This window comes from Madurella fahalii (assembly GCF_045866475.1).
Source record: "Madurella fahalii IFM 68171 DNA, scaffold_1, whole genome shotgun sequence".
NCBI classification, from domain to species: Eukaryota; Fungi; Ascomycota; class Sordariomycetes; order Sordariales; genus Madurella; species Madurella fahalii.
This window is the reverse complement of record NW_027263971.1, coordinates 8,173,538-8,197,840: the sequence shown is the minus strand read 5'-3', so window position 1 is coordinate 8,197,840 and position 24,303 is coordinate 8,173,538. Positions and strand designations below refer to the sequence as shown.

Below are 24,303 nucleotides of genomic sequence, written 5' to 3'. Positions count from 1 at the left end.
TAAGGGGTGAAAACACCAACCGAATCGCCCGGCATGATGGGCAAGACATCCTTGTTCGCGGGGGCGCGCTGCACCATCCAGGATCCATCAGCCGCCGTTCTTTATCTCCCCGCATACCTCGTCGATTGGCGGCCACAGACAACCTACGACATGGGGAAAGCCAGCCAACATAAAACCGCTGAACGACGACCGCTCCGCCTTGTTTTGAGCACTTAACCAGGCCGACATGGAAGTTGGGCGTCGCACGAGTAACCATTCCCTTGTTTCAATCATGTGGTCTGAGGTCCGCCGCAAGCGCCAAGCGGAACCAGGCAGCTGGCCACAGCTGGAGTCTCCGAGCATGTCAGGCAGGTTTGGGCACCAAAACCTGACCAACATCTGCCCCATGCAGCCCTTCCCTGCGCCGGCCTTCCCAGGAATCCGACCGCGGTTCAGAAACGGGTTTCATCTTAAGGAATAAGATTTTCGATTCGTATCTATATCACTGTCATTCTCCACACCTCACCGCCAAGCACTCTCTTTATGTCAGGATGGAGACTGGAGTATGCCTTCCTCGAGCAGAAGACGCGGGTCGTGGAGTCGTCTCATCCGCGACGGCAAACGTGGCTTCCAGCTCCGGAATTCAATTTAATGCACCCGTCTATATGAACTATGAAGGTACGTCTAGTATAATACGACAATGCCGTACACATCCGGATGGTAAGCGAGGGAAGGATTACCTGGCATGCTGCGGGCACCCGCAGCGTAACTCGCAAGCCATCGGTGGTACCAGAGAGGCCACGTCATCTACTACTATTATACCGATAGTAACTTTAGCTGACATTTTCACATTACCCTCTTTCAAGTCCCGCACGCCACCGGCCCGCACCCTGATGAGAGACGGATTGAAATTCTTAAACTTCTCAAAATGCCGCAATGTGAAGACCTGAAGGATCGAATCCCAGACAGAGTCCAGGGAACATGTGACTGGCTTGTATCTCATCAGAAGTTCCAGGACTGGAAAGAGAGCAAGTCGTCAACGATGCTTTGGGTGTCTGCAGATCCCGGATGCGGAAAAACAGTTTTGGTTAAGCACCTAGTGGATCATGTCCTCGAATCCGGAACAGTCTGTTACTTCTTCTTCAATGCCGAGTCCGAGGACCAGAGAAGTGTGGTTAGCGCTCTCCGTTATATCCTATTCCAGCTTTTCACGCGGAAACCCACCTTGCTCTCCGATGCGATTCTCTATCAATTCAACGTCAGCAAAGCGGCACACACCAACCAGTTCGGTGTACTTTGGCAAACTCTTCTCAGCGCCGCAAAAGATGAGAAAGCGGGCGCAATCATCTGTCTTCTTGATGGGATTGACGAATGCGATGATAAAGGGTGGATCCAGCTGGCTCGGGCGTTATGTCAACTCTACGGCGCTGCGGTCGCTGGGAACGCTGGAAAGAACTTTAATTTGAAGTTTCTCCTCACAAGCCGACCATATGACAGCATTCGTTCTGAGTTCGACGGGCTTCTGGGGGACCCAAAGTTGCCAGTGGCTCATCTACGTGGGGAAAGCGAGATTGAGATGGCGAAGATTTCCCGAGAGATCGATATTTTCATCGAGACAAGAGTCCGGCACAGTAGATTGCGACGAATACTTGGCGGAACTAAAGCGCAGGATCTCCTATTGCAACGGCTCATAGGTGCTCCTCACAGGACATATCTACGGGTACACTCTACGCTTGAGTCGATCGAGGAGGGTCCCAGGATCTACAAGAACGGAATCGTCAAGGTCACTTCTCGGCTTCCCGAGGAGGCTGAGAAGGCTTACAACAAGATCCTTTCCAGGAGTTGCGACACTCTCAAGGCCGAAAAAATACTGCATATCATCATCGCAGCGGCACGACCTCTGACCCTAAGAGAGATGGCCTCAGCGTTGGCTACCTCGGATGGTGAGCTTGATGATGACTTTGACCTCGAGTCTGAAGATTGTTTCGTCATACGAGAGACTTGTGGCCTTGTGACGATCGTCGAATCGGGAATCCACCTGCTGGACGAGACCATAACAGAATTCTTAGTTCAGCACGACCCAAGGGAGCCTTCCAATCACGTCTATGGAGATCTCAAATGGAAACACTCGTTGCAGCCGCAAAAGTCCCACCTCATCCTTGCCGAGATTTGCATCCGGTACCTACTGCTCGCGGAATTCGAGAACAATACCCTTAACCGGAATGAACCACTGACAGAATCCATTGAGGGTCATGTTTTCCTTGACTACTCCGCCAAACACTGGGCCACCCACGTTCGCGAATTGCCAGCCAGGGTGCAAAACGAGATGACACCACAAATACTAAGGATCTGCGACCCAAGTTCAAAGCGTTTCTTGACTTGGTTCAGAGTCTATTGGACAGTTACAGGCACGGAGTTTCCTGATGGATTCACTTGCCCAATGGTTGCATCCTATTTCGGGCTGAGAACAGTGTTGGACCATTTGCTCGAGAGAGGTGGCATGAACCTGGATTCTCGAGACGAAACATACGGACGGTCGGCGCTACTTTGGGCCGCCGAGAATGGGCATGAGGCCGCGGTCAGGCTCCTTGTGGAGAAAGGCGCTGAGATGGCCATTACAGACAAAGATGGATGGACGCCGTTGAGTTTAGCCGTAGACAATGGCCATGCCGAGGTGATCAAGCTGCTTCTTGAGAAGGGCGACGACATGACCGTTGCAGGCGAAGATGGATGCACACCATCAAGCTCGGCCTTAAGCTATCGGTGTGCCGAGGTAGTCAACCTACTTCTCAAGAAAGGGACCGACATAACCTTTACAAACAACGCTGGGTGGACTCTTTTACATTTTGCCTCAGGCTATGGCCATGCTGAGGTAGTCAAGCTGCTTCTCGACAAGGGTGCCGATATGACCGTCGCAAACAAGGATGGATTGACGCCGCTGAATGCGGCCTCAAGCCTCGGCCACGCCGAGGTAGTCAAGCTGCTTCTCATCGAGTCGAAGAGTAACTTTGGTCGGACGCCGCTATCGTTGGCCGCCGAGAAGGGGTACGAGGCTGTTGTCAGGCTACTACTTGAGAAGGGTGCTGATCTTGAGTCGAAAGATAAATGGGGCCAGACGCCGCTATCATGGGCCGCCCAGAAGGGGCATAAGGCTGTTATCGGGCTACTACTCGAGAAGGGTGCTAATCTTGAGGCGAAGGATGAATATGACTGGACGCTGCTGTCGCGGGCTGCGAGAAATGGGCACGAGGCTGTTGTTAGGCTACTGCTCGGGAACGGCGCTGATCTCGAGTCGAAAGATAAATGGGGCCAGACGCCGCTATCATGGGCTGCCGAGAAGGGGCACGAGGCTGTTGTCAAGCTGCTGCTCGAGAAGGGCGCTGATCTTGAGTCGAAGAGTAACTCTGGTCGGACGCCGTTATCGTTAGCCGCCGAGAAGGGGCACGGGGCTGTTATCAAGCTGCTGCTCGGGAAGGGCGCTGATCTTGAATCGAAGGATAAATATGGCCAGACGCCGCTATCTTGGGCTGCTAAGAAGGGGTATGAGGCTGTTATCGGGCTACTGCTTGAGAAGGGCGCTGATCTTGAATCGAAGGATAAATGTAGCCAGACGCCGCTATCATGGGCTGCCGAGAAGGGGTACGAGGCTGTTGTCGGGCTACTACTCGAGAAGGGTGCTAATCTTGAGGCGAAGGATGAATATGACTGGACGCTGCTGTCGCGGGCTGCGAGAAATGGGCACGAGGCTGTTGTTAGGCTACTGCTCGGGAACGGCGCTGATCTCGAGTCGAAAGATAAATGGGGCCAGACGCCGCTATCATGGGCTGCCGAGAAGGGGCACGAGGCTGTTGTCAAGCTGCTGCTCGAGAAGGGCGCTGATCTTGAGTCGAAGAGTAACTCTGGTCGGACGCCGTTATCGTTAGCCGCCGAGAAGGGGCACGGGGCTGTTGTCAAGCTGCTGCTCGAGAAGGGCGCCAATTTGAGCATGGTGCAGCACTCAAAAAAGCATGTTTGAAATAGCCTCTCTGCCTTGGAGAACTGGGAACCCCTTTACTTTTTGCCTTAGGCCGATGACCTGCTGCTCTTTAGATTCCAGAGAACGTGGTCCTTTTGTGAACTAGTTATCCATCCGCTCCCTCCTTCAATGTCACCAAAAAATGCATAGCACGTAACAGTGTGTCGCCTCTAACTAGTTACAGCCCTACCATAATTAATTACCTCGTCCGTCCTCCTCGGTATTTGGTACGCCATTCTGTACGCATCGTCTCCAACCATTTTTCTTGCAGGTGACTTCAGCCGCGTTGTCCTTAGGAATGGGTAGTGGTGGAATCGATCGTCGATGTACGTCCGCTGTCCCAATTGCGAGAAAATCCATCGTCATGGTTTCCTCGGCGACTTCACAACTAGGCAGTAACATCTTATCCTACTGCGACACCCGAGTCGACCGCTGTGACTATGAGATTCGGTTCCCATTCAGAGTGCTCTTTACAACTGGTGGATGCGGGCCCGACTGAATACTTCGTGAAGCAATAGGGAACCGGCGCAAGCGGACAGAACGGAAACAGCCCAAGGCTAAGTAATGCCAGGCGGCAGACCGGAACTGCAAATGCGATGGACTTGGATTGTGTCACAACTTATCCTAAGTCCCTCGTTGTCCTCGTCGTCCACCCCCGCACCGTCGTGCCGACGATAGGCCGGACGGCGTCGAGGGCCGTCTCGGTTGTCGGACTGCTGTACAGCCCCCCCTGATCATTAGGATCGAGGCCGACCATATCGGGGAACGAAGGACCCTGTGACGAGCCTTGGCCCCCTCGGACCAAACTTCCGCTTGGCCGGCGGCTCGGCGTCGGATGGATGCCTATCCATTTTCTGACACTTGTATGCAGGTGGTCGTTCGTCATCTACCTCGTCGACATCCTTATCCAGCTCTCCCACGGAACCATCAAGAGATGGAGGGGAATACTCACCATCACTACAATCATGTTCTGAGAATGACGTTCCCTCTCCATGCCTCGTTGGCCAATCTGTACGACGCTAGGATTCGCTAGCCATGAATGGCCTGAAGGCGATTGGTCACCACTGGACCGCAGTGCCAACTAGCAAGTCAGGAGTGAACGCGTGCGTTTCACGACTGGCTTATTCACCTCCAAGCTCACGCGACGTTCCCGTCGGCTTAATACGGCACAGAGATACCTCAACCGGGTGGATGTTAGATGCGCTACTCCTTTCATGCCGCTCAATGGACGTCCGGCTCCTCCGGGAGCTGTTCCCTTACGCGTCTGCCCGGCTAACGGGGGGCTGACGATGACGGTAGACCTCGTCCGGTGGCTCCGGCGAGGCATACGCCGTCACCGAAACGTCCTTCACCCGGGAGATGTTCAACGTGTAGCGCGGAAATCAAAAGAAGCCCAATGCAGACCGTGTATAGAACAGGGAGAGGGAAGATATATGATTCAGATCTAACTTGCTAGAGGGTTTTGGTTTACATATGATTCGGGTCCTTCTTCTGGAACTGCTGTAGCTTTCCACGACAGTTCTTCAAATGCGTAGCAGGTCTCCACGTATTGTGCTCGTGCCCGCAACTAGAGAGGGCCGCAACTAGAGAGGGGGATGACGGCAGCGTGGAACTCCTGGTGAAGTTCCACGGTAACCCGCTCCATGTTCTGCATATTGATTCCAAGAAACGAACGCTGCGACAGGGACATCCTACCTTGGAAAGTGTTTGCTGCTGAGACGCCGTTTCGCTGGGCTTGTAGCGCATCATCATCCTTATTCTGCTCGGCGCTGAAGTATACATTACCCCGCCCGCTCCCAAATTCAGCCCGAAATTCATCAAACTATTCCGATGGAATTCCCTAGGTGGTCAAATTCCCATATCCTGAGTCTACATCGCTGTCACCGAATCCACCCCGCCTCCTCGACTGATAGCCTCTTCCTCCAACAGACCCCATAGCTCCACAGCACGAGAAGCTTTGCACAGCCTCGCTGACCAGTTCGGCCTCCTGGTGTGAATGTCGTGTGAAGCATACATGTTCCAGCAAATTGACGTTCCAAGCTCTATGCACAGCCAGGAGAAAGCAGCAAAACGTATAAATTATGTCCTACGTAGAACGTATAACGCAGCTGAAGCAAGATTTCAGACACTATCTACAGCAACTGGGCCACGAGCGCGCTCATACTTGTCAAGCGCCTCCGTCTCCTCCACGTTCTCATAAGGCTCCCATGTCTCCTCCCCACCTCTCCACTTCACAAGCAGTTCCACGCCGCTGTCATCCAGCTTCCTGTCGTCACAAATCTCCTCTACCTCCCACTCTTCCTCCTCACCGGCATCGTCAACCACTGGGAAGGCGCCCGAGAGTCATCACACAATTGCCGAGCCCCGCTTCGAGAGCGGTCGGCAATCTTGAGCTTGGTGTGATATCTTACTTCAATGGCCCTGGCGGTACGCCCCGGGAAATGCTGGGCGATTGCAAGCTAAGACAATCCTTGCTCCTTCAGCTGATGGATTTTCGCATCTTCGTCTGACGTATATCTTGCCCTCCCTGAAGTCGAGGTTGGCTTCGAGTCGGCTGGGGCGTCTTTGTCCTTTACATATCTCATCGGCATCGCGGTATCGACGAAGACCGAGGTCGCGCTGAGGCTCGACGCAGTCTTGGCCAGCGGATAGAGGCATGGACGGCCCGGTAGTGACCATCTCAAATTCGGTAATGTTCTTATCATCCGGCAACATTGGTGTACCTAGCCGACTCTCCTGTTCTTCTGGCGGGACGGTAGAACACTCGTCATTCCACTCTTCTCTGTCGTTGGGAACTGGAGAATAACAGCGTTCTGGATAGCTTGTCTGATCGCTCTGGTCGCGATCATCGTGAGCAGAGAGAGGCGGCACCTATCGGACCCATACTATGCTTCAACCCCGAGGCTGGAGGCAATGCCATACAGACTCGGGGCCTAACTACGCAAGTCTAGAACAGACTTCAGCTAATGTGGTTCTACAGCCTGATATACGCTCTCCTTAGTACGTCCGGCTTATAAGTGGCACTATATTACCTAGGGTAAATATAAGAACTGCCTATCCTACTCGTCGTTGTTAAGGTATATAGTACTGTCTCAATTAAGATGTCTCTCCATAAAACTCTGCAGAGGGCCGAGGATCGTACTGTAGTCTGTAACTATAACGTTTAGCCCAATCTTTGGCAAAAGTGGTACTAGTTGTCTCTAAAACGGTAGTATTATATAGAGTATTGTTAGAAGTAGGTGTTTATCTTGGCTTACCTGTAGTATAGCCAGCTAGATCTAGTTGGGTCTATTTTGCCTATAGAGGCTTAGGTAAGATAGATAAATACTCTAGAGAATATTCCAGGCTATATATCTACTACAGGTATTAGTTAGATATAGGCTTACTATCTGGAATAGCTCTACTAGTAAGTAAAAAGTTCTTTATATCATTATTACTAGTACTAGAAAGTAAGCTGATATTATCACCAACTATGGTATATCAGTATAATAACTAACCTAGGAATAGAAAATTTAGATATATACCTATACTGACATTACCACCTGATTCAAATATTTTATATATAACGTACATTATTAGCAAAAGTGCTATATCACCGAAAGTTCCACAAAATCGCACCTACATAACAGAAACTATAATGATACCACCAAAACAGCTTTAAATAACTGAAACTACTCAGAATCGCCTTCTTCAAACGTCTTTACTACTACTTAACAAGTACGTGAATTATAACTGAGCTTGCCATAGTTGCTACAGCATCGTATACATGTCTCAGTTCTCAGCGTGCAATTACTCCTACCCTGCGTTTCCTCCTTAATCTATATATCTATATCCCTCTAGCTCTACAAATCCTATATATCCTATACAGTAAATGATCCTCCATCCTATAGCTATTGTTTTTTAACTCTCAGGCATTTACTTAGTACCTCATTTACTACTCGAAGGTCCCAGATCTCTACTTATATCAATACTACCTTATATATTATCTTAGACGTCCCTTTTATAAGGGTATCATCTACTTGTAAAATCTTGGTTAGGGAGCTATTTTGATACCAGGTAATTCAAGTCTTAATTAAATTAGAGTATAAAGAGACATCGCTTATATTATTTAACGTCTTAGAAATCTAGGTATAGGTAGTACCAGGCTGCGAATTCGGAGGTATTGGTATATTAAGACAGATATCAAGCTATAAGATTACTTTCTCGAGATTAAATAGAATAACTCTAACACCTCGAAAACCTCTTTAAATGTTATTATATATATTATCGCTATTTAGAAAGCTATGTAAAATATAGAAAAGAAGTCCCTTTTAGTAATATAGGTTATACTTACCTATATTATCTACTCGATTTACTTTTTATATACTACTTTAAATAGGCTAAAATATTTGATACTAAGTAGCTAGAGGATATAAAAGGAGTATAGAGATATATAAAGAGTAATAACACTGTTTTCTCTCTAGTATAATGTATATTGAAATAGGGAATAGTGCACTGGACGGATGGCGCTCTAAGACAACTCCGGGACTTCGGATCTGGCGGTGTAGGTCCGGAGTATCAGGTTCCCGGCCCTCTGGGCTGGATCAGGTGATCGGACTGAGGACCCACTTTTTTCTGTATTTAAGACTGTCCTGACTATCGGCCTTTAACAGTCAAGAAGAATCAAGATCAACAATTCTACCAATTCTTTCTTTCGATTTGCTTGCTCCATTGGGAGCTGTCTTTGTAGCCTCTCTCTGATCAGAGGGAGTCCTACCTGTCTTTGTTGCTACTTTGGTCTAAGCCACGTTGCTAGGAATCCTGGTTTGTTGTCGGATTTCTTAGTCGTTGTCTCTCCCCTTATTTTGTTATCTTGTTGTTTTGTTAATAGAGTGGATGTATGTTTTCTGCTCCATTTCAACATAATAAGTGAGTGACATAGATAAACGAGTGATATACTCCACTATCCCAATTAAACTATCATACGAAATACCAACACTATAACAACAAAGATTAATTAAACTACTTAGAATTCGATTCTTCATCCATTTGTATATCTTCCTAACAAGTATGAGAGTTATATCCTATTTTGCTGTAATTGCTATAGTACTGTAAACCTATTACGTTGCTCTTTGTATGACTACTCTCTAACCGCTTTTCCTCCTCTACCAAAGTATGCGTATCCCTTTTACCTAGAATATCAGTTATATCCTATACAGTAATGACCTTCCTTTCTAGATACGACTTTTCTTAGCTGTCCAACGTTTATTAAAGCTGTATTTGCTTTCTTAAGCTCTTGTATACAAGCCTTCATCAACACTATCTTATATATAACCTTCGTTATATCCTTTACAATCTAATCAAAAGCTTTAATAATTGGAGTTAGTAAACTACCTTAATGTAACGAGAGCCCTCTGGGCCAGACCGGGGGAACCGGCCGAATGACGGTGGATGATGTCACTGTACCAGGATAGATAAGAACCCCGTGAGGGAACTCTCTCACGCAGGGCACTTCTGATCCGCAAGGATCAGTCTCTGTGTAGTCAATGACAATAGGAGGCTGTTCGTAAAGCTATCGCCCACTGATCGAACCCTTTTCGGTACTGAGACATTGTAGTCCATCTCCCTCAACGTGTTCCCAGAACAACCCCCTTTACAGATAGTAAGACCAGAGTGACTGGGTACGAGTAGTATATATACAACGTAGGAGTAGAGTGCTCATTAGTGGTAGGATGGTAGTCTCATTAAACTCTACCTCTCTTCTAAGCTCTGTCTCCCACCCTCCTTCTTATGTCTATGATAGTATCGCTAGAGCTTACTTTCCTGCTCTACTGCTTTGTCATCCTCCTTACTAGTACACTCCTTCGACGCTTATCTAACGTGCTATTTATGCTATTCCAGCTTAGTGCTATTGTTGCTTCTGATGCTCATTTACACTACAGCTCTGAAGCTTCCGGACCATACCTTATACCGGCTCTACTTAGCTGGTCCTTATAGAGCCTCTCTCCTTCTGGGTTCCTGCTCTTAGTAGCTATCCGGGCTATATATTCCTTCGTAGGTAGTACTACTGACAATCTTGTCCGCAGGGTTTATACGTATTAGCTACGTATTTGCCTGCCTTGTATAGCGTTCGAGGTGCTGGCTATTGGGATATCGCTCGTAGCACTTTCTCGTGGTCCTCGAATTGTCACCGCTTCATTTCTCCTTCCTTGTCTCTCTCGCTGTATATACACTTATAGCTATAAGAGTTTGTTATTACACCAATGCTATAGGTTGTAAGTGTAAAAGTATTAGGGTCATTGCGTTATATAGTACTGGCGATTGTTCAACTATATATTATTGCCCTTCCCTAGTCTTTAATAATAGTATATATATAGCTTTAATAACTTAGAAGCAAGGAGAGAAGGAGAGTTTTACTGAGAGAAGGAAATCAGAGTTGGTAGTATAAGGTAATTTTATTTCAGTTATATAGTTGTAGTATAGAGGTAGTTCTACTCTTACTAATTATAGTCTTTCTAGCTTAATTATTTCAAGTTTCTTTTATACTAGGTTTTAACCTTATTTTTTCAAGAAGTAGAACCTCCTCCAGCTCTAGGTACAAAGAACGCCTTCTTTACCTTAGTTCCTTTCCTCTCTTTTACCTTATAGTCTTATTTTCATAGGTTATACCCTTCTTACTCCCTTATCTTACTATCCTCTTCCTATATCTTCTATGCTCCGTTACCACTTATTTTATACTTCTATAGTTCGGTCTACTGACTACCTAGTATATTATAGTTGCTATCCTTACTTTTACTATACTATTCTTACTCTGCTACTCTTACTCTACTCTCTATACTCCTCTCCCCTACCTAGTCTGTTATATCAGATAAACGTCCTGTAAATAGCACTCTCGCTGTTCTAGTAGGGCTTCTGTATACGCTAACTACTATTTAGGCTGAAGATGATGAAGAACTCAGTAGCCTCCCTAAGAAGTCTATGGCTGCTCCTATATCTACTAGTTCCTTAGTAGGTTTTTAGTCCTTCCTTTTCTTACCTTCGCTACTTCTAATCTGCTTATCTAGGCCGAAGAAGACATTACTCTATTCTCCCTACCCGCTGCCAATACCTCTAAGGCCTATGATAAACTCACTGAAGTTACCTACCGCATTATTCTATAAGTATCTCTCTTTTCTCTAACTACTCTCTACTGATTATATATAGCTACTATATATACCTCTACCATATACTGAAGAAGAGTCCTTCTACTAGCTATAAGAACTAAAAGAGCTCTGGTACTCACTGCTTCTGCTATACGTACTATAACTATATCTACTTTTTAGTAGATCCTCCCCCTCTTATTTTATGCTACTCCTACAGCGCTTGTTAGCGGCGTCTAACTCTTAATAGGTTCCTCTTGATACCTTGAATGCGGTAGTACAGTTTATAGAGGCTTTCGACTATATAGAGTTCCCTACTCTAGTAAAGATATAGGAAATTTTTTTGACTTCTTAACTATGTATTTCTTATACTAACGATACTTTTCCTTAGATTACTGGTCTAGAAGAAGAGGTCTAGGAGACTAGTAATATCGTCCTATATACCTCTAAGGATTTCTCTATCCCCTGACCCTAGTTCGCCAAGGTCGTTACCTACTATACTAGTACTAACTATGCTAGTTTTATATTACGCCTTCGCTATAATAGTAGTGTTACTACAGGTTCGTCGTTTACTATGTCTGCTATTATTAGTCCTTCGTCTATATCTTCGAGTACTACTCCTGAACTTCCCTTCCTACTGGAGGCACAGACCATAGTTCTAACCAATGTCTAGAAGCGCTTAGGCGATATAGAGGCGCTACTTTCGCGCGTTGCAGACTATCTTACACCTATTATAGAGGAGGGAGATACTGAGGTTAAAAGTAAGGAGGAGTAGATAGAATGCTATTTAGGCATAGGTTTTTTATAGGTTTTTTAGTACTCTTTAGACAAATTAAAGCTTTTTCCCTTACCTGATATACCTCAATATACTTGTACTCTATACTGCCCCTATACCTTTACGAACCTCGTTTTATACACTTTTAGCAGCAGTCTATTATCTAGGTACTCTCTAGATTTCTAGACATTATCCTTAGGTGGATAGACCTTCTATTTGATCAGGAACTGTCTATTTCTCGCTGAATCTCTATAGTCGATAATAGCTTCTACTTTATAATGTTGCTCCTCTGGCTCGACGTCAACCCTTTTACGCTACTCTTGTATTTATTCCTCGCTACTCTTACATAGCTCGAGTAGGATAATTAGGAAATTCAATGGATATAGTAGTTGTCAAGAGGTAAAGACCTCCTTTTTACCTAGCACAGAGCAAGGTGAGAAGTGGAAAGTTGGGATGGAACTACTTTACCTATGAGAGTGGGAGACTCTTGTAACAGAGAACACGGTCGGTAAGTACAGTGGTAGGTAGGAAGATTGACAGAGATGAGGTTCAGGGTTCAAGTCGTAAGTGCAAAGCGTTTTTTTCAAAGTAAGTGCAATTAATTATGTGGTTTTGATTATGTGTATATGTGTACTAGACGTCACTACTTGCTTGAACTATATAGGATTTGGAGACTAGAGTGAAACTCCCTCTTATCTTTATTTCCTTACATTGAACTACTTGGATCTAGATCTACGGATATAGGTCCGGGTGTATAGATCACGTTTGATTGCATTGGATCACAGTGATCTGGATCCATAGTTTCAGGTTTAGGTTCTAGGTACAGAGATACGAAACTATTGCATGGGCACAGATATTGATCACTGTGATCTGTAACAGATCATAGCGATCTAGATCAGTGTCTGACCCAGTATGGTATAGGTGCCTTGAATCTGGTTCTATGGAGCTGGGTTTCACATAGTTTAGTTCCGTAGACCTAGATTTCAATCTCTTGATTCTGTTTTAAAGTCAATTAAATGAATTACAATATATATAGACTCACTTGTATTGCTAAGAGGATATTAGCTTAGGGTTAGGGTTATAGCTTAGAGTTATATATAGCTCTTTTTATATTTTCTAAGCTTATATATTAACAAAAGCTCTGTTAAAACTCTCAGTTATCTGGGTTTAGTTGGATAGTCCTGTAGATCCCTTGTTATCTAGACCTAGTACTGAAGGTAGTAGAGCTACTTCAGCTTAGACTCTTTGCCAGTTTATCTTTTCCAGTTCTACCTTAGAGATTGTGGTTGTTAGTGTAGTTGTAGACGTGGGTGAGGATTTCAAAGACCTAGAGAAAGTCATCTGATTTCCCCTTTTCCTCGATACTATAGTAGGAGTATTAGATATCCTCTGAAGCCTAGATGAGGTCGAGTGTTAAAGACTTACCTCGTTAGTTCCCTCGGGGGACCCGGGTGATAGTACCATAGGGGGTAATAAGGTCGAGGTCTTAGAACATTGATAGTTAGAGTAGAGTTTCAGAATCCGGGTCATACCAGTCGAACTGATTCTACAGGGGATGGTAGAGATTAAAGTCGCTTATAAGGACTACTAAGCAGGCTGGCTTTAGCCTTTCCAGTAGCTCCTTAGATATTATTTTGACTGAACGGGGGTTGTACTAACTAAACCTCGAGGTCTTCCCTATCTCCCTATCTACTAAGGCGTACCCAGCACCAGTATCGGGAAGACTCATATTCCTACTAGCTGATGTTGATCCTTTTATTGACAAAGATAGCTACTCTACCCCCTGGTTCGAAAACTAGGTAGTATCAGCTACTTCGAGGGCAGTAGGTTAACTTAGTAAAGTTGTTGACCTATGGTTCTTAGATAGCCAAGAGGTCGAATTTGGCTTCTTCTAGCAGCATCTCCAAGGCTAGTTTGTTTCCTCCGGTATTCTATAGCAGTATTATAAATCCCATTAGGGTATAAAGTTGCTAGGAGTATCTTGCTTTTAAGCTTCGGTAGGTTAGGAGCTAGGCTGGAGATTAGATTGGGAGCTGAGCTAGGAGCTGGACTGGGGGTTGAGCTGGGTAGGCCAGTGGGAGGCTCCTGGGAAAGAGAGCCAGCTATGCTTTGGGTCCTGGGAAGCTTATTGGATATAGGTAGGCCTTCCCCGTTTCCAGACCGGACCACTACTTTGGTAGTTATCTTCAGCAGCGAAGTTGAAAAGGGAGATTCTGGTAGCCAGGAGAGCAGCTAATTTGAAGGTTCGAGGGCGGTGTAGATAGGCTTCCTTAGCTATAGTCTTCGCTTTTACCCTTTTAGAGCACTCCCTATTCCAAGCTAGATGCCATCCCCCACAAACCGAGCACCAGTAGGACAATATATAGTTTGTGTAGGTAGGGCATTGGGCTTCACCCTCTCTGCCACCGGGGCCGTAGACCTCTATTCCGTATCTTGGACACAGAGATTCCTTCCTACAGTACCAGCTTATCTAGCTCTATTTCCAGTACTTGAAGTACTGGGTCGGCTATAAAGGAGCCTAATAGGGCTCGTAGTTGAAAACCTGTACCCTGAAAATTATCTCTGAGTCGTAAGCCGCTTTAGCCTCCTGTTGGTTGGTATGAGTAACTAGAACCGTTACCTAAGTGAGGTTCTAGTCCTTTGGGTACTGGAATTTATTGGGGATAATACAGCACCTCAGTCAAGGGTACGGTACCCGGGACACGGCCGCAACGTCTGGAACAGAGCTTCGGCATCTGGAACAGAACTCCAGCACTCGGAATAAGGCTACAACGCCTAGAACAGGGCTCCGGCACCCGGAATAAGGCCACAACGCCCAGAACAGGGCGTTGGCACCCGGAACAAGGTCTAGCATCTCCAAACGCACTATAATCTCACCTGTGGAGCGAAGGAATCTCGTATTCAAATTCCGCCACCATAATCTTACGTAAGGAGCGAAGGAATCTCGTATTCAAGGAGATCTTCAAAATCAGCCCTATAGTAAGCAGGTGATCTACAATAAGCCCCCTTTCCAATTATCCCGAAGGCCGAAACAGCCGACAAGATCAAATCTATAATAACTACGGCTTTCCCTCACTTAGATAGAATTAACAATCAAGTACTTTGAAGTCTTTTCTTCACCTTCCTTCTTTTCTATCATCCACTGTGTGCCTTACATAATCAACAGAATTTGACTTTGTCAAGTGATTTCAGATCTAGATCCTAGCTAAATTCTAGCTCTATTACCCTTTGAAGGTCTTTTCATCGAAGCCCTTTGACTAGAACTGTAAAAGTCCTTTGGGCCCCTCTCGCCTGGGTTCTGAAAACTTGTTGGATCCAGAGTATTGTTATTAGAAGAGTACTAGTCCTAGGTAGCTGGATCTAAGAAAGTAACTACCGTGTCCCTGCTTGAGAGCTTCCAGGTTGCTATAACTCTCTTTCGACCTGAGACCTGGTTGATAGCCTGAACTATCTCTAGTGGACTCTGTTTAGCTAGGTCGGATGGTAAACCGTTGCCTTTGACTAGGATCTCTCAGTTTGCCTTTGCTGGAATCACTTTAGCCGGCTGGGCTGAGGTCAAAATGGTTGGGTTTCCTCAGGCAACGTCGGTCTAGGTCCGAGTTAGTTAGGTCAGCTTGGTCAGCTGGATTTACTAGAGAGCCGCTCTCACTTCCTCAGCTAATACTTTCTGAAGGTTAGGTAAAGTGACTATCGAGATTGACTCCAGTGCCATAACAGCTTTCCGGTGTGTTACGGGGTTTCCGTCGTGGTCCCGTAACTGGTGACCTCAAGGGCGTCAGCCTTGACGCTGAGGTAGGCACTTCATGAACACTGGCATGATCTATGACAAAGTAAGATATGATGATGGTTGATTGAATGAAGGTCCTCTGAGGACAAATCTGAGGGGTCTTTATAGACATATGCGATGACCCCTGGGCCGTCATCCCTGACGGGATATGGGCCCAGGCACTGCTAAGCAGTGCTAGCCTCCGCCACGTAACACGGTGGGTTTGTTAGATCTCTTTTGCTAGGCTTCGAGCTCTATCCTTGCTTCTAGTTGGTACAAGGGCGAGGAGCTTATTGACTAGATCGTCGAAGTCATCTGATGTGAGGCAGTTCAGCCGGCTGTTATTAGTGTAGGTTTGTTGAACTTAAGAGGGTTAGGTTAGCTAGGTAAGTTTCTAAGGCTCTTTTGGGTTGTTGTTGGTGCGGTTAGGTATAGGACGAGTAGGTCGAAGCAGTCCCGGAGTAGGAGCCGTGGCCGAAGTTGAGATCAAGGTTGGGATCGAGGTCGGAGCTGGTGTTAAGGCTAGAGTTGGGGTTGGAGTTGGAGTTAGAGTTGGGGTTAGAGCTGGGGTCTCGTCACCCATTTCCATTTCCACTTCAATGTTACCTATAGTGGATAGAACGTGGTTTATATAATTAGAGGAGTGGCTTATATGGTTAAGGTGGTGGTTGGTATAGTTCGGAGGTGGTTGGTGCGATTGGATAGTTAGAGGAAGCTTTTTAGTAGGCCTGATAATTGGCTGGCTAGTTGGTACCTTATCTGCAAAGCCATCAGGCTGATAGATCTGCTGCGAAGATTTTGCTAACGGCTAAAGCGTTCGATTTAGCCTGGTTTTCCGGGCCCAGCTACAGTCGCGTAATGAGTAGAGTGTAGCTACAAATAGTGTCATTAGATAGAGGTTTTCGAGAGGAGCTGATCAGTGTAGGTTATAGCTATTTTGCTGGCTTTTGATAGATATTATCCTGACTATAATAGTTGTTATAAGTTCTGAATAATGTAGTAAAGTAAAATCGAAGTAGCTTAGTAATTATAAATGGATAATAGTAATCTGGAGTATTTAATGTAATTAGCTAGACAATTCTACTGTTTATTATTATCAAAGGCAAATATTACCTCTCATTGTAGTATAAAATCAGTCTACTACTTAAAAGATTAAGTTATTACTATATCCGAAAATAGTTGGAATACCGATAAGAGGAGTCTAGAATAGGTTCAGTACTTTAATAACTATACTAGAGCTTATATAATCGGGATTTATCACTTTTTTATCTTCGATAGCTATAATAGCTACTATTCGACTGACTTTAAAATAACGTATATGATAAACGAGTGATACTGTTGAGGTGTAGTTGTGTACAAGGTAAGGTACATAGTGGATGATGGAAAAGAAGGAAGGTGAAGAAAAGACTTCAAAGTGCTTAATTATTAATTCTATCTAAGTGAGGAAAAGCCGTAGTTATTATAGATTTGATCTTGTCGGCTATTTCGGCTTTTGGGATAATTGGAAAGGGGGTTTATTGTGGATCACCTGCTTACTGTGGAGCTAATTTTAAAGATCTCCTTGAATACGAGATTCCTTCGCTCCACAGGTGAGATTATAGTGCGTTTAGAGATGCTGGACCCTGTTCCGGGTGCCAGTACCCTATTCCGGGTGCCAACGCCCTATTCCGAGTGCCAAAGCCCTGTTCTGGGTGTTGTGGCCTTGTTCCAGGCGTTGTGGCCTTATTCCGAGTGCCGGAGTTCTGTTCCAGATGCCGAAGCTCTGTTCTAGACATTGCGGCCCTGTCTCGGGTACCGTATCCTTGACCTAGGTGCTGTATTATCCCTAATAAACTATCACTGGCCTATAATAGTCAATGGCTAACTACAAGACATAGCGACTAGGCTAGTCAAAGCCTAGTCAAGAAGGCTTAGGATAGTAGCTATAGGCTATCTCTATCCGGAATCTCGAAACTGAGACCTAGGTACTACCACTAGATCTATATCTCAACAAGAGACTAGCAAACTTCGAAGCCCGGCTACAGATCTCTCTCCTACAAACTACGCAAGGTTCAGAAGCTCTGAGACATCTACCGAGCTCCTTAATCTAAGCGGCTTGCAATAAACTGTATAGAAGGTTTTATAGATAGAAGCAAGGTCGTAAAGCACTATTGCTGCAATAGCTGACAATATCCGAGAAAGCTGCTGTTATCATTAATAAATGGGTAAGCTAAGGATAAAACTAAGGTCAGGGCTAGAACCAGGGTCAGATCTAGGACTAGGACCTACAGCTGAGGAGGTGTTGAGCAAAGCTTGGGAGATGTATTGGAAAAAGGAGGTTAGAGGCTGGCCTACTAGGCTAGCTGACGAAGGTCCCCTCAAATTACTATTTACTAACAAAACACTTCGAAAACATTAAGACCTCACCAAAGCCTAGAGCTCCCTACTGATACAAGCCCAGACAGGGACTATCAGCCTTCAGAACTTCCTTTTCTAGTGTGGGGTTCCGAATCTCCCTACTCCTTACTACAGCTGTGGAGAGGGCCAGGAAACAGTGGAGCACCTCGTTGTATGGTGTCCGATACCGCCGAAGCCTAGAACCTAGCTAAGAACAGAAATTCAAAACCACCGAGATCTCAGCCTAGTGTTGCAAGGCTAGAGGTCCTAGAACCTCAGGCTATTAAAGAGAGTTTTTAGGCTAGCTGATAGATTCGGATCATCTGATAGAATATAATCTAGTTCGACAGCTAGAACTAGAAGTAGAGAAGACTGAAGAGGAGGAGGAAGAGATAGCGGACGAATCTGAAGCCGAAGACTAGAAGTCTTCAGGGCTTGGTATAAGATCTTCCTTTCTTTTACAACTAACTGGCGTCTACTGCAACTGTTTTTTCTATTACTTGTTGATATAAGTTTTTCACCTGGCTTTTACAGCACCGTTTTCCTATGTACTTAGCAGTAGAGGGTCTGGCATACCTTATCTTAGGTAAAGCGGTGTAGGAAGAATAATAATAATAATATACCTTTTACTATCTGGTAGCTACCTAGTCTATAGGCTCTCGTTAACTACTTTACCTCCTCCTAAAAGTTGTTAGCTACCTCTCAATAGGTTAGGGTTAACTACAATACCTTTACTCCTTTTACTAGCTTATAATTAGCTTTACTATATTAGTGAAATTCTAGAACTAGGTACTTATCGATAAAGCATTAAGAACTTTCTTCCTTTAGATATTAGAGAGTACTTACTTTTAGTTTTCAGACTACCTGATTAGATTCTTAGAAATCTATATAAGAGATTTAATAACTTTTTAATAGACTTTGTAAACATTTAAGAGTACTTTATTATTACTAATACAAGCTTGGGCTTAAAGAGCTGAATATTATTTAGAGATTATCTTGGTCAAGTTATAGGAAATAAGCTAGTAATATAAGTTAACTATCTTCAAAATCTACTACTTTAGCCACTTGATCTTATTAGCTTATTACTTATACTTCTTAAGCTCAGTTTAGTGAATAGACTATTTGAGTTAGTAGGTACAAAAACTATTTACTGTAAGATCACTGATTCTAATTACTAACGTGGTTAAATCTATAGCCGGAGTCACTCTCTGCTTGTCCTCAATCATAGATTTAGTACTACCTCTAGCTGTAATAGTTAACTAGGTAGTTGACTAGATAGAGCTCTTATGTTTATAACGTGCTAGGTCCAGAGCTATAAATTCGTTGAGAGATGGGATTAGGCTTTGAATCTAGGTCTATATATTCCCAGTAACAGCCTAGACTTAGAATTACAGGTTCCAGAATTCCTAGTTGTCAGAGCTAGTTAGGAAAACAGTTTTATCATTATTAATAGTTGTTATTTCGAATTGGATTCAAGCATACTTTCGATTATACTTCCTTTATTAGCTTACTAATCAGAGGTTAAACGAATAAGACTCTTAATTATCAGAAACATGGTATCTCTGAATTGTAGGAAATAATAGTTAAAGATTTTTTATATATCTTATCTTCATTATCTGTTCCTCGTATTCCTTAGAGAGCTTACTCCTTTATAGACGAGGTCTATATACAGAACAACGTCTATACAGTGGTACAGTTAGCTGCTAGTCTTCCTTAGCTCAATAGAGTATATAGGTTTAGCTCCTATACTAGATCTTATAATCTTAATCCTTTGCCACCTGATCCTTTTGACAGCTCTCTGTAATAAAAGCAAAGAAAGCTTTATAGAAGGTATAGAGGAACTCGAGCTTACTAATATAGTTGATATATATATGTATTAAGTCCTTGATTTAGCGACTATATACTTTTTTCAATAGCCTGAAGTAGCTAACATCAAGTAGCTAGTACTTATAAAAAGAGTACAAAGTTATATAAAGTATAATAATATTGTTCTACTTACAGTAGAGCTCGAACTCAGTCGAGTAGTAGCTTTTATAGCTGTCGAGGATTAACAACTAGTATATATCTATTATACGAGATTTTGAGTAGTAGTCGAAGTACTTAATCCAATCTAGGCTAACTATATTAGTAGTCCAGCCATTATCAGTAGTTGCAATATACTAGTTAGCTAGAAGGTTACACTCTCGGTACTAGTTAGTAAGGTAGTAATTGTTAAAAAGATCAGGTGCTAAAGGATCAGAATTATAGGATCTAGTGCAGGAGCCAAACCTATATACTCTATTGAGCTAAGGAAGACTAGTAGCTAACTACACTACTATATAGATATTATTCTATATATATATCTCGTCTATAAAGGAATAAACTCTTTAAGGAATACAAGGAATAGATAATCAAGACAAGATATACAAAAAATCTTTAATTATTATTTCCTACGATTTAGAGATATAGTATTTCCGACAATTAAAAGCCTTATTCAGTCAACGTCCAATTAGCAAGCTAATAAAGAAAGCACAATCAAAAGTATCTCTAAATCTGATTCAAAATAACAATTATTAATAATGACAAGACTGTTTTCCTAACTAACTCTAATAACTGGGAATCTTAGAATCTACAATTCTAAGCCCAGGCTATTGCCAGAAATATGTAGACCTAGATTCAAGGTCTAACCCTATTTCTCAACAAACTTAAAACTCCAGACCCAGTACATCATAAGCATAAGAGTCCTATCCAGTCAACTACCTAGTTAACTATTACAGCTAGAGGTAGTACTGAATCTGTAATTGAGGATGAGTAGAGGGCAACTCCAGCCACAGGTTCAACTACATCAGCAATTAGAATCAACGATATTACAGTAGACAGTTTTCGTATCTACTAGCTCGAATAGTGTTAATATATAAATAATAATAATAATAATATAAGCTAGGAATAAAATAAATAAAGTAGGAAAATAAGATAAGGGTTAGGGTTAAGCCAACGGTTGGAGATAAGGGTAAAAGTGATGGTTGAAATCAGAGTTAGAATTTTGCCACCTAGATTTGCCACCCAGTTTGCAACCCAGTTTGCCACCCAGTTTGCCACCTAACTTTCTAACCAACCCTAATATCTATTTTGCTACCCAGCTCGTATCTAAGTTGCCACCTCTTTTTCAGAGGTCTACTCTTATCCCTGAATTAATAATCAAAGTTCTTTGCTTAGAAATCAGTTCCTAACTTCAAGTCTATAAGTAGGACTTTCTAACCTATAAAAATGAAGATAGATAAGCGGAAATAAAACAAGCTTTCTCGCTCTTTAAAAAACTCTCACTTGTAAAGAATGAATGCTGAACCTCCTTTTCTCTTGCAATACCTTATCTAATTACACTCACACCAAAGTCTTCTTTTAACCACAATTACCACTCTTTGAATTCTGGGTTAAGTATTACTTACCTCTGAAACTACTGATTCTTCAGCAGTTTGGTAAATCTAATAAAAAAGTTTTCTTACCTTCTAACAAATAGTCTATTTACTAAACTAAGCTTAAGAAGTATAAGCAATAAGCTGATAAAATCAAGTAGCTAAAGTAGTAGATTCTGAAGATAGTTAGCTTATATTACTAGCTTACTTTCTATAACCTGACTAAAATAATCTCTAAATAGTATTTAGCTCATTAAGCCTAAGCTAGTATCAGTAACAACAAAGCACTTTTAGATACTTATAAAGTCTATCAATAAGCTATTAAACTCCTCATTTAGATTCCTAAGAACCTAATTAGGTAGTCTGAAAACTAGGAGTAAGCACTCTCTATGTTACGTGGGAAAATGCAAAAAAATCAAAATTCGTTGTTGTCTATCTTCACTGTCAAGAGTGCGAGAGCCCAGTAATATATGATAGGAATGGGCCAGTGTCCAGGGAAGGTTCCAGAATCCTGGAATCACATGACCACTAAGATCCTGGCCATCTAGTCCATCTGGGCTCCCACCACGTAACACTCTAATACCTAAAGGAAGAAAGTCTCTAAAGCTCTATTGACAAGTACCTAGTTCTAGGATTTCACTAATATAGTAAAGCTGATTATAAGTTACTAGGTTATAGCTTATAAACTAGTAAAAAGAGTAAAGACATCGCAGTTAACCCTAACTTACTAAGAAGTAGCTAACAACTTTTGAGAGAAGGTAAAGCAGTTAACAAGAGCCTATAAACTAGGTAGCTACCAAATAGCAAAAGATATGTTTAGCCCTTCCTTTACTACTATAAAAGGTATTAAAGAGGCCTATCAAAAGGACGCTTCTAATAGCGAAGTCAGCTCTAATAATAATAGAGGAGAACAAAATAATACTCAACAAACGTAATAAGGTAGCTCTAATGGTAGCAAGCCTGAAAGGCAGTAGAATAAAGCTCCAGGTAAAGCCGAAATCTTAGAAGGCAAAAGACCTAAATTAGAGCTAAGGAAAGCCTCAGATACAGCTATAACTATATATCTCTATTATAGCCAGTTCCACAATTTACAGAGATACTACTATACCTTTCCAGAATTAGCATTTAAAGAATTCGCTTAAAGAGACTATGTTCGGATTAGGGCTAACAAGGCTTTAAAGGATTCGACGTTGTAAAAAGAAGTCGAGAAGCTGAGGTATTAAATAGAGTCACAGAGTTAACTAAACCGAAAAATTGGCTGCTACCCTAATAGTTTTCTGATTATAAAGATAGCCTTCTTAATAGCTAAATATCCTTTAAAAAATTCAGCTATCTTAGACTCCAGAACCACTATTCACATCTTTAACCAAAGATATAGGTTCAATAATTACAAGAAAGCTAAGCTTAGCAACTATATATAGGCTGGTAATAGCCCAGTATCTATTCAAACATATAGAGATATAGATATCTAGATTCAAGGGCACTAGCCATTATAATCCTAATAGTAACAGATATAGTAGCACTAACAAACTACCTACGTCCCATAGCTTCGAGATATAGCCTACTACCCTAGATTTGTCTATAACCTGATATCTTTATAGTAACTGCAAAAGTAAGGTATCTAGTAGGATATAAGTCCTAGCAATAACTGCTTACAGAGGTTCAATAGCTTCGTCTTTAGATATTAGTGGATCGATATAACTAGTTTATCCTAGAAGACCTACCTCGCTTCTATTCCAACGTAGCTTTCGTAACACGCGGTAACAAGTTCAATACTTATACTAAAAGATAGCTCAGCAAAGTGATTATTGACTTATAGCATTTATAGTTTGGCTATCCTACTTCACAGGTATTAGAATACCTTGTCCAGCATATATAAGGCATACAAATCAAGAGGCCTACCACAGTCAAATATAAGGCGTATAGTGTCTCTAAAGCAAAGCTTTGAATCTGGTAACAACCTAGAGACCATAGCGAAGGCTCAGATATTGTGAGGACCAGCTGAGCAGGGCCGGTGTGAGGCGTAGTCCGGAAGCCTTGGAGCTGTAGCGTAAGTGAGCCTCAGAAGCAACAATAGCACTAAGCTGTAATAGTATAAATAACGCGTCAGATGAGCATTGAAGGAGCGCACTAGCAAGGAGGACGATAAAGCAGCAGAGCAGAGAAGTAAGCCCTAGCGATACTGTCACGGGCATAAGAAGGAGGGTAGGAGACAAAGCTTAAGAAGGAGACAGAGTTCAATAAGACCACCATCCCACTCCTAACGAGTACTCTACTCCTGCATTACGTGTGCACTGCTCGTACCCAGTCACTCTAGTCTTACTACCCTTAGATCCTTGATCCTCACAGGTATACACTTTACTATTAATCTCTTTGACTTCAAAGAAGGCTATAATGGCTACCGATATTTATTATTGATAGTTGATAGGTAGTCCAGGTTAGCCTAGGACTACTACTTTTAAGATAGAGAGGCCGAATCTATTATTTTAGCACTCAATTATTTCTTCGGTACTCTAAAGCAATAATACTAACTACAGCCTAAGATAATAGAATGCAACAACGAATTCCATTAGCTAGTTATCAAAGCTGTTTTCACATAACACTTCATCAAAGTCGAGCCTTTAACACCCAATACACCAGCGCAAAATAGAGGCGTCAAATACTCAGGGGGTATAATCACAGACAAGATTAGGGTAATACAAGCTAGTACCAAATTTCTAATAATACTTTGGTTAGAGATTACCAAAGCTATAGTCTACCTATATAACCGGACTCCCAAATACAGGTACAACTAGAAAACCCCATACAATCGATTCCATACCTATCTTACCTACAGAGATAGTATAGTAGTAGAAGATAGGAAGCTAGACCAAGCTCACCTC

General features: G+C 43.1%; 1 protein-coding gene across 1 annotated transcript; it reads left to right on the top strand.

Annotated features, from left to right (window-relative positions):
* Positions 1 to 644: 644 nt before the first annotated feature.
* MFIFM68171_02268 (Nucleoside phosphorylase domain-containing protein) lies at positions 645 to 3,994 on the top strand (the record flags this gene model as incomplete). Its single annotated transcript, XM_071057690.1, has 2 exons — positions 645 to 657; positions 846 to 3,994. The coding sequence occupies 2 exons, from the start codon at positions 645 to 647 to the stop codon at positions 3,992 to 3,994; spliced, it is 3,162 nt and encodes a 1,053-aa protein (XP_070913791.1).
* Positions 3,995 to 24,303: the final 20,309 nt, after the last annotated feature.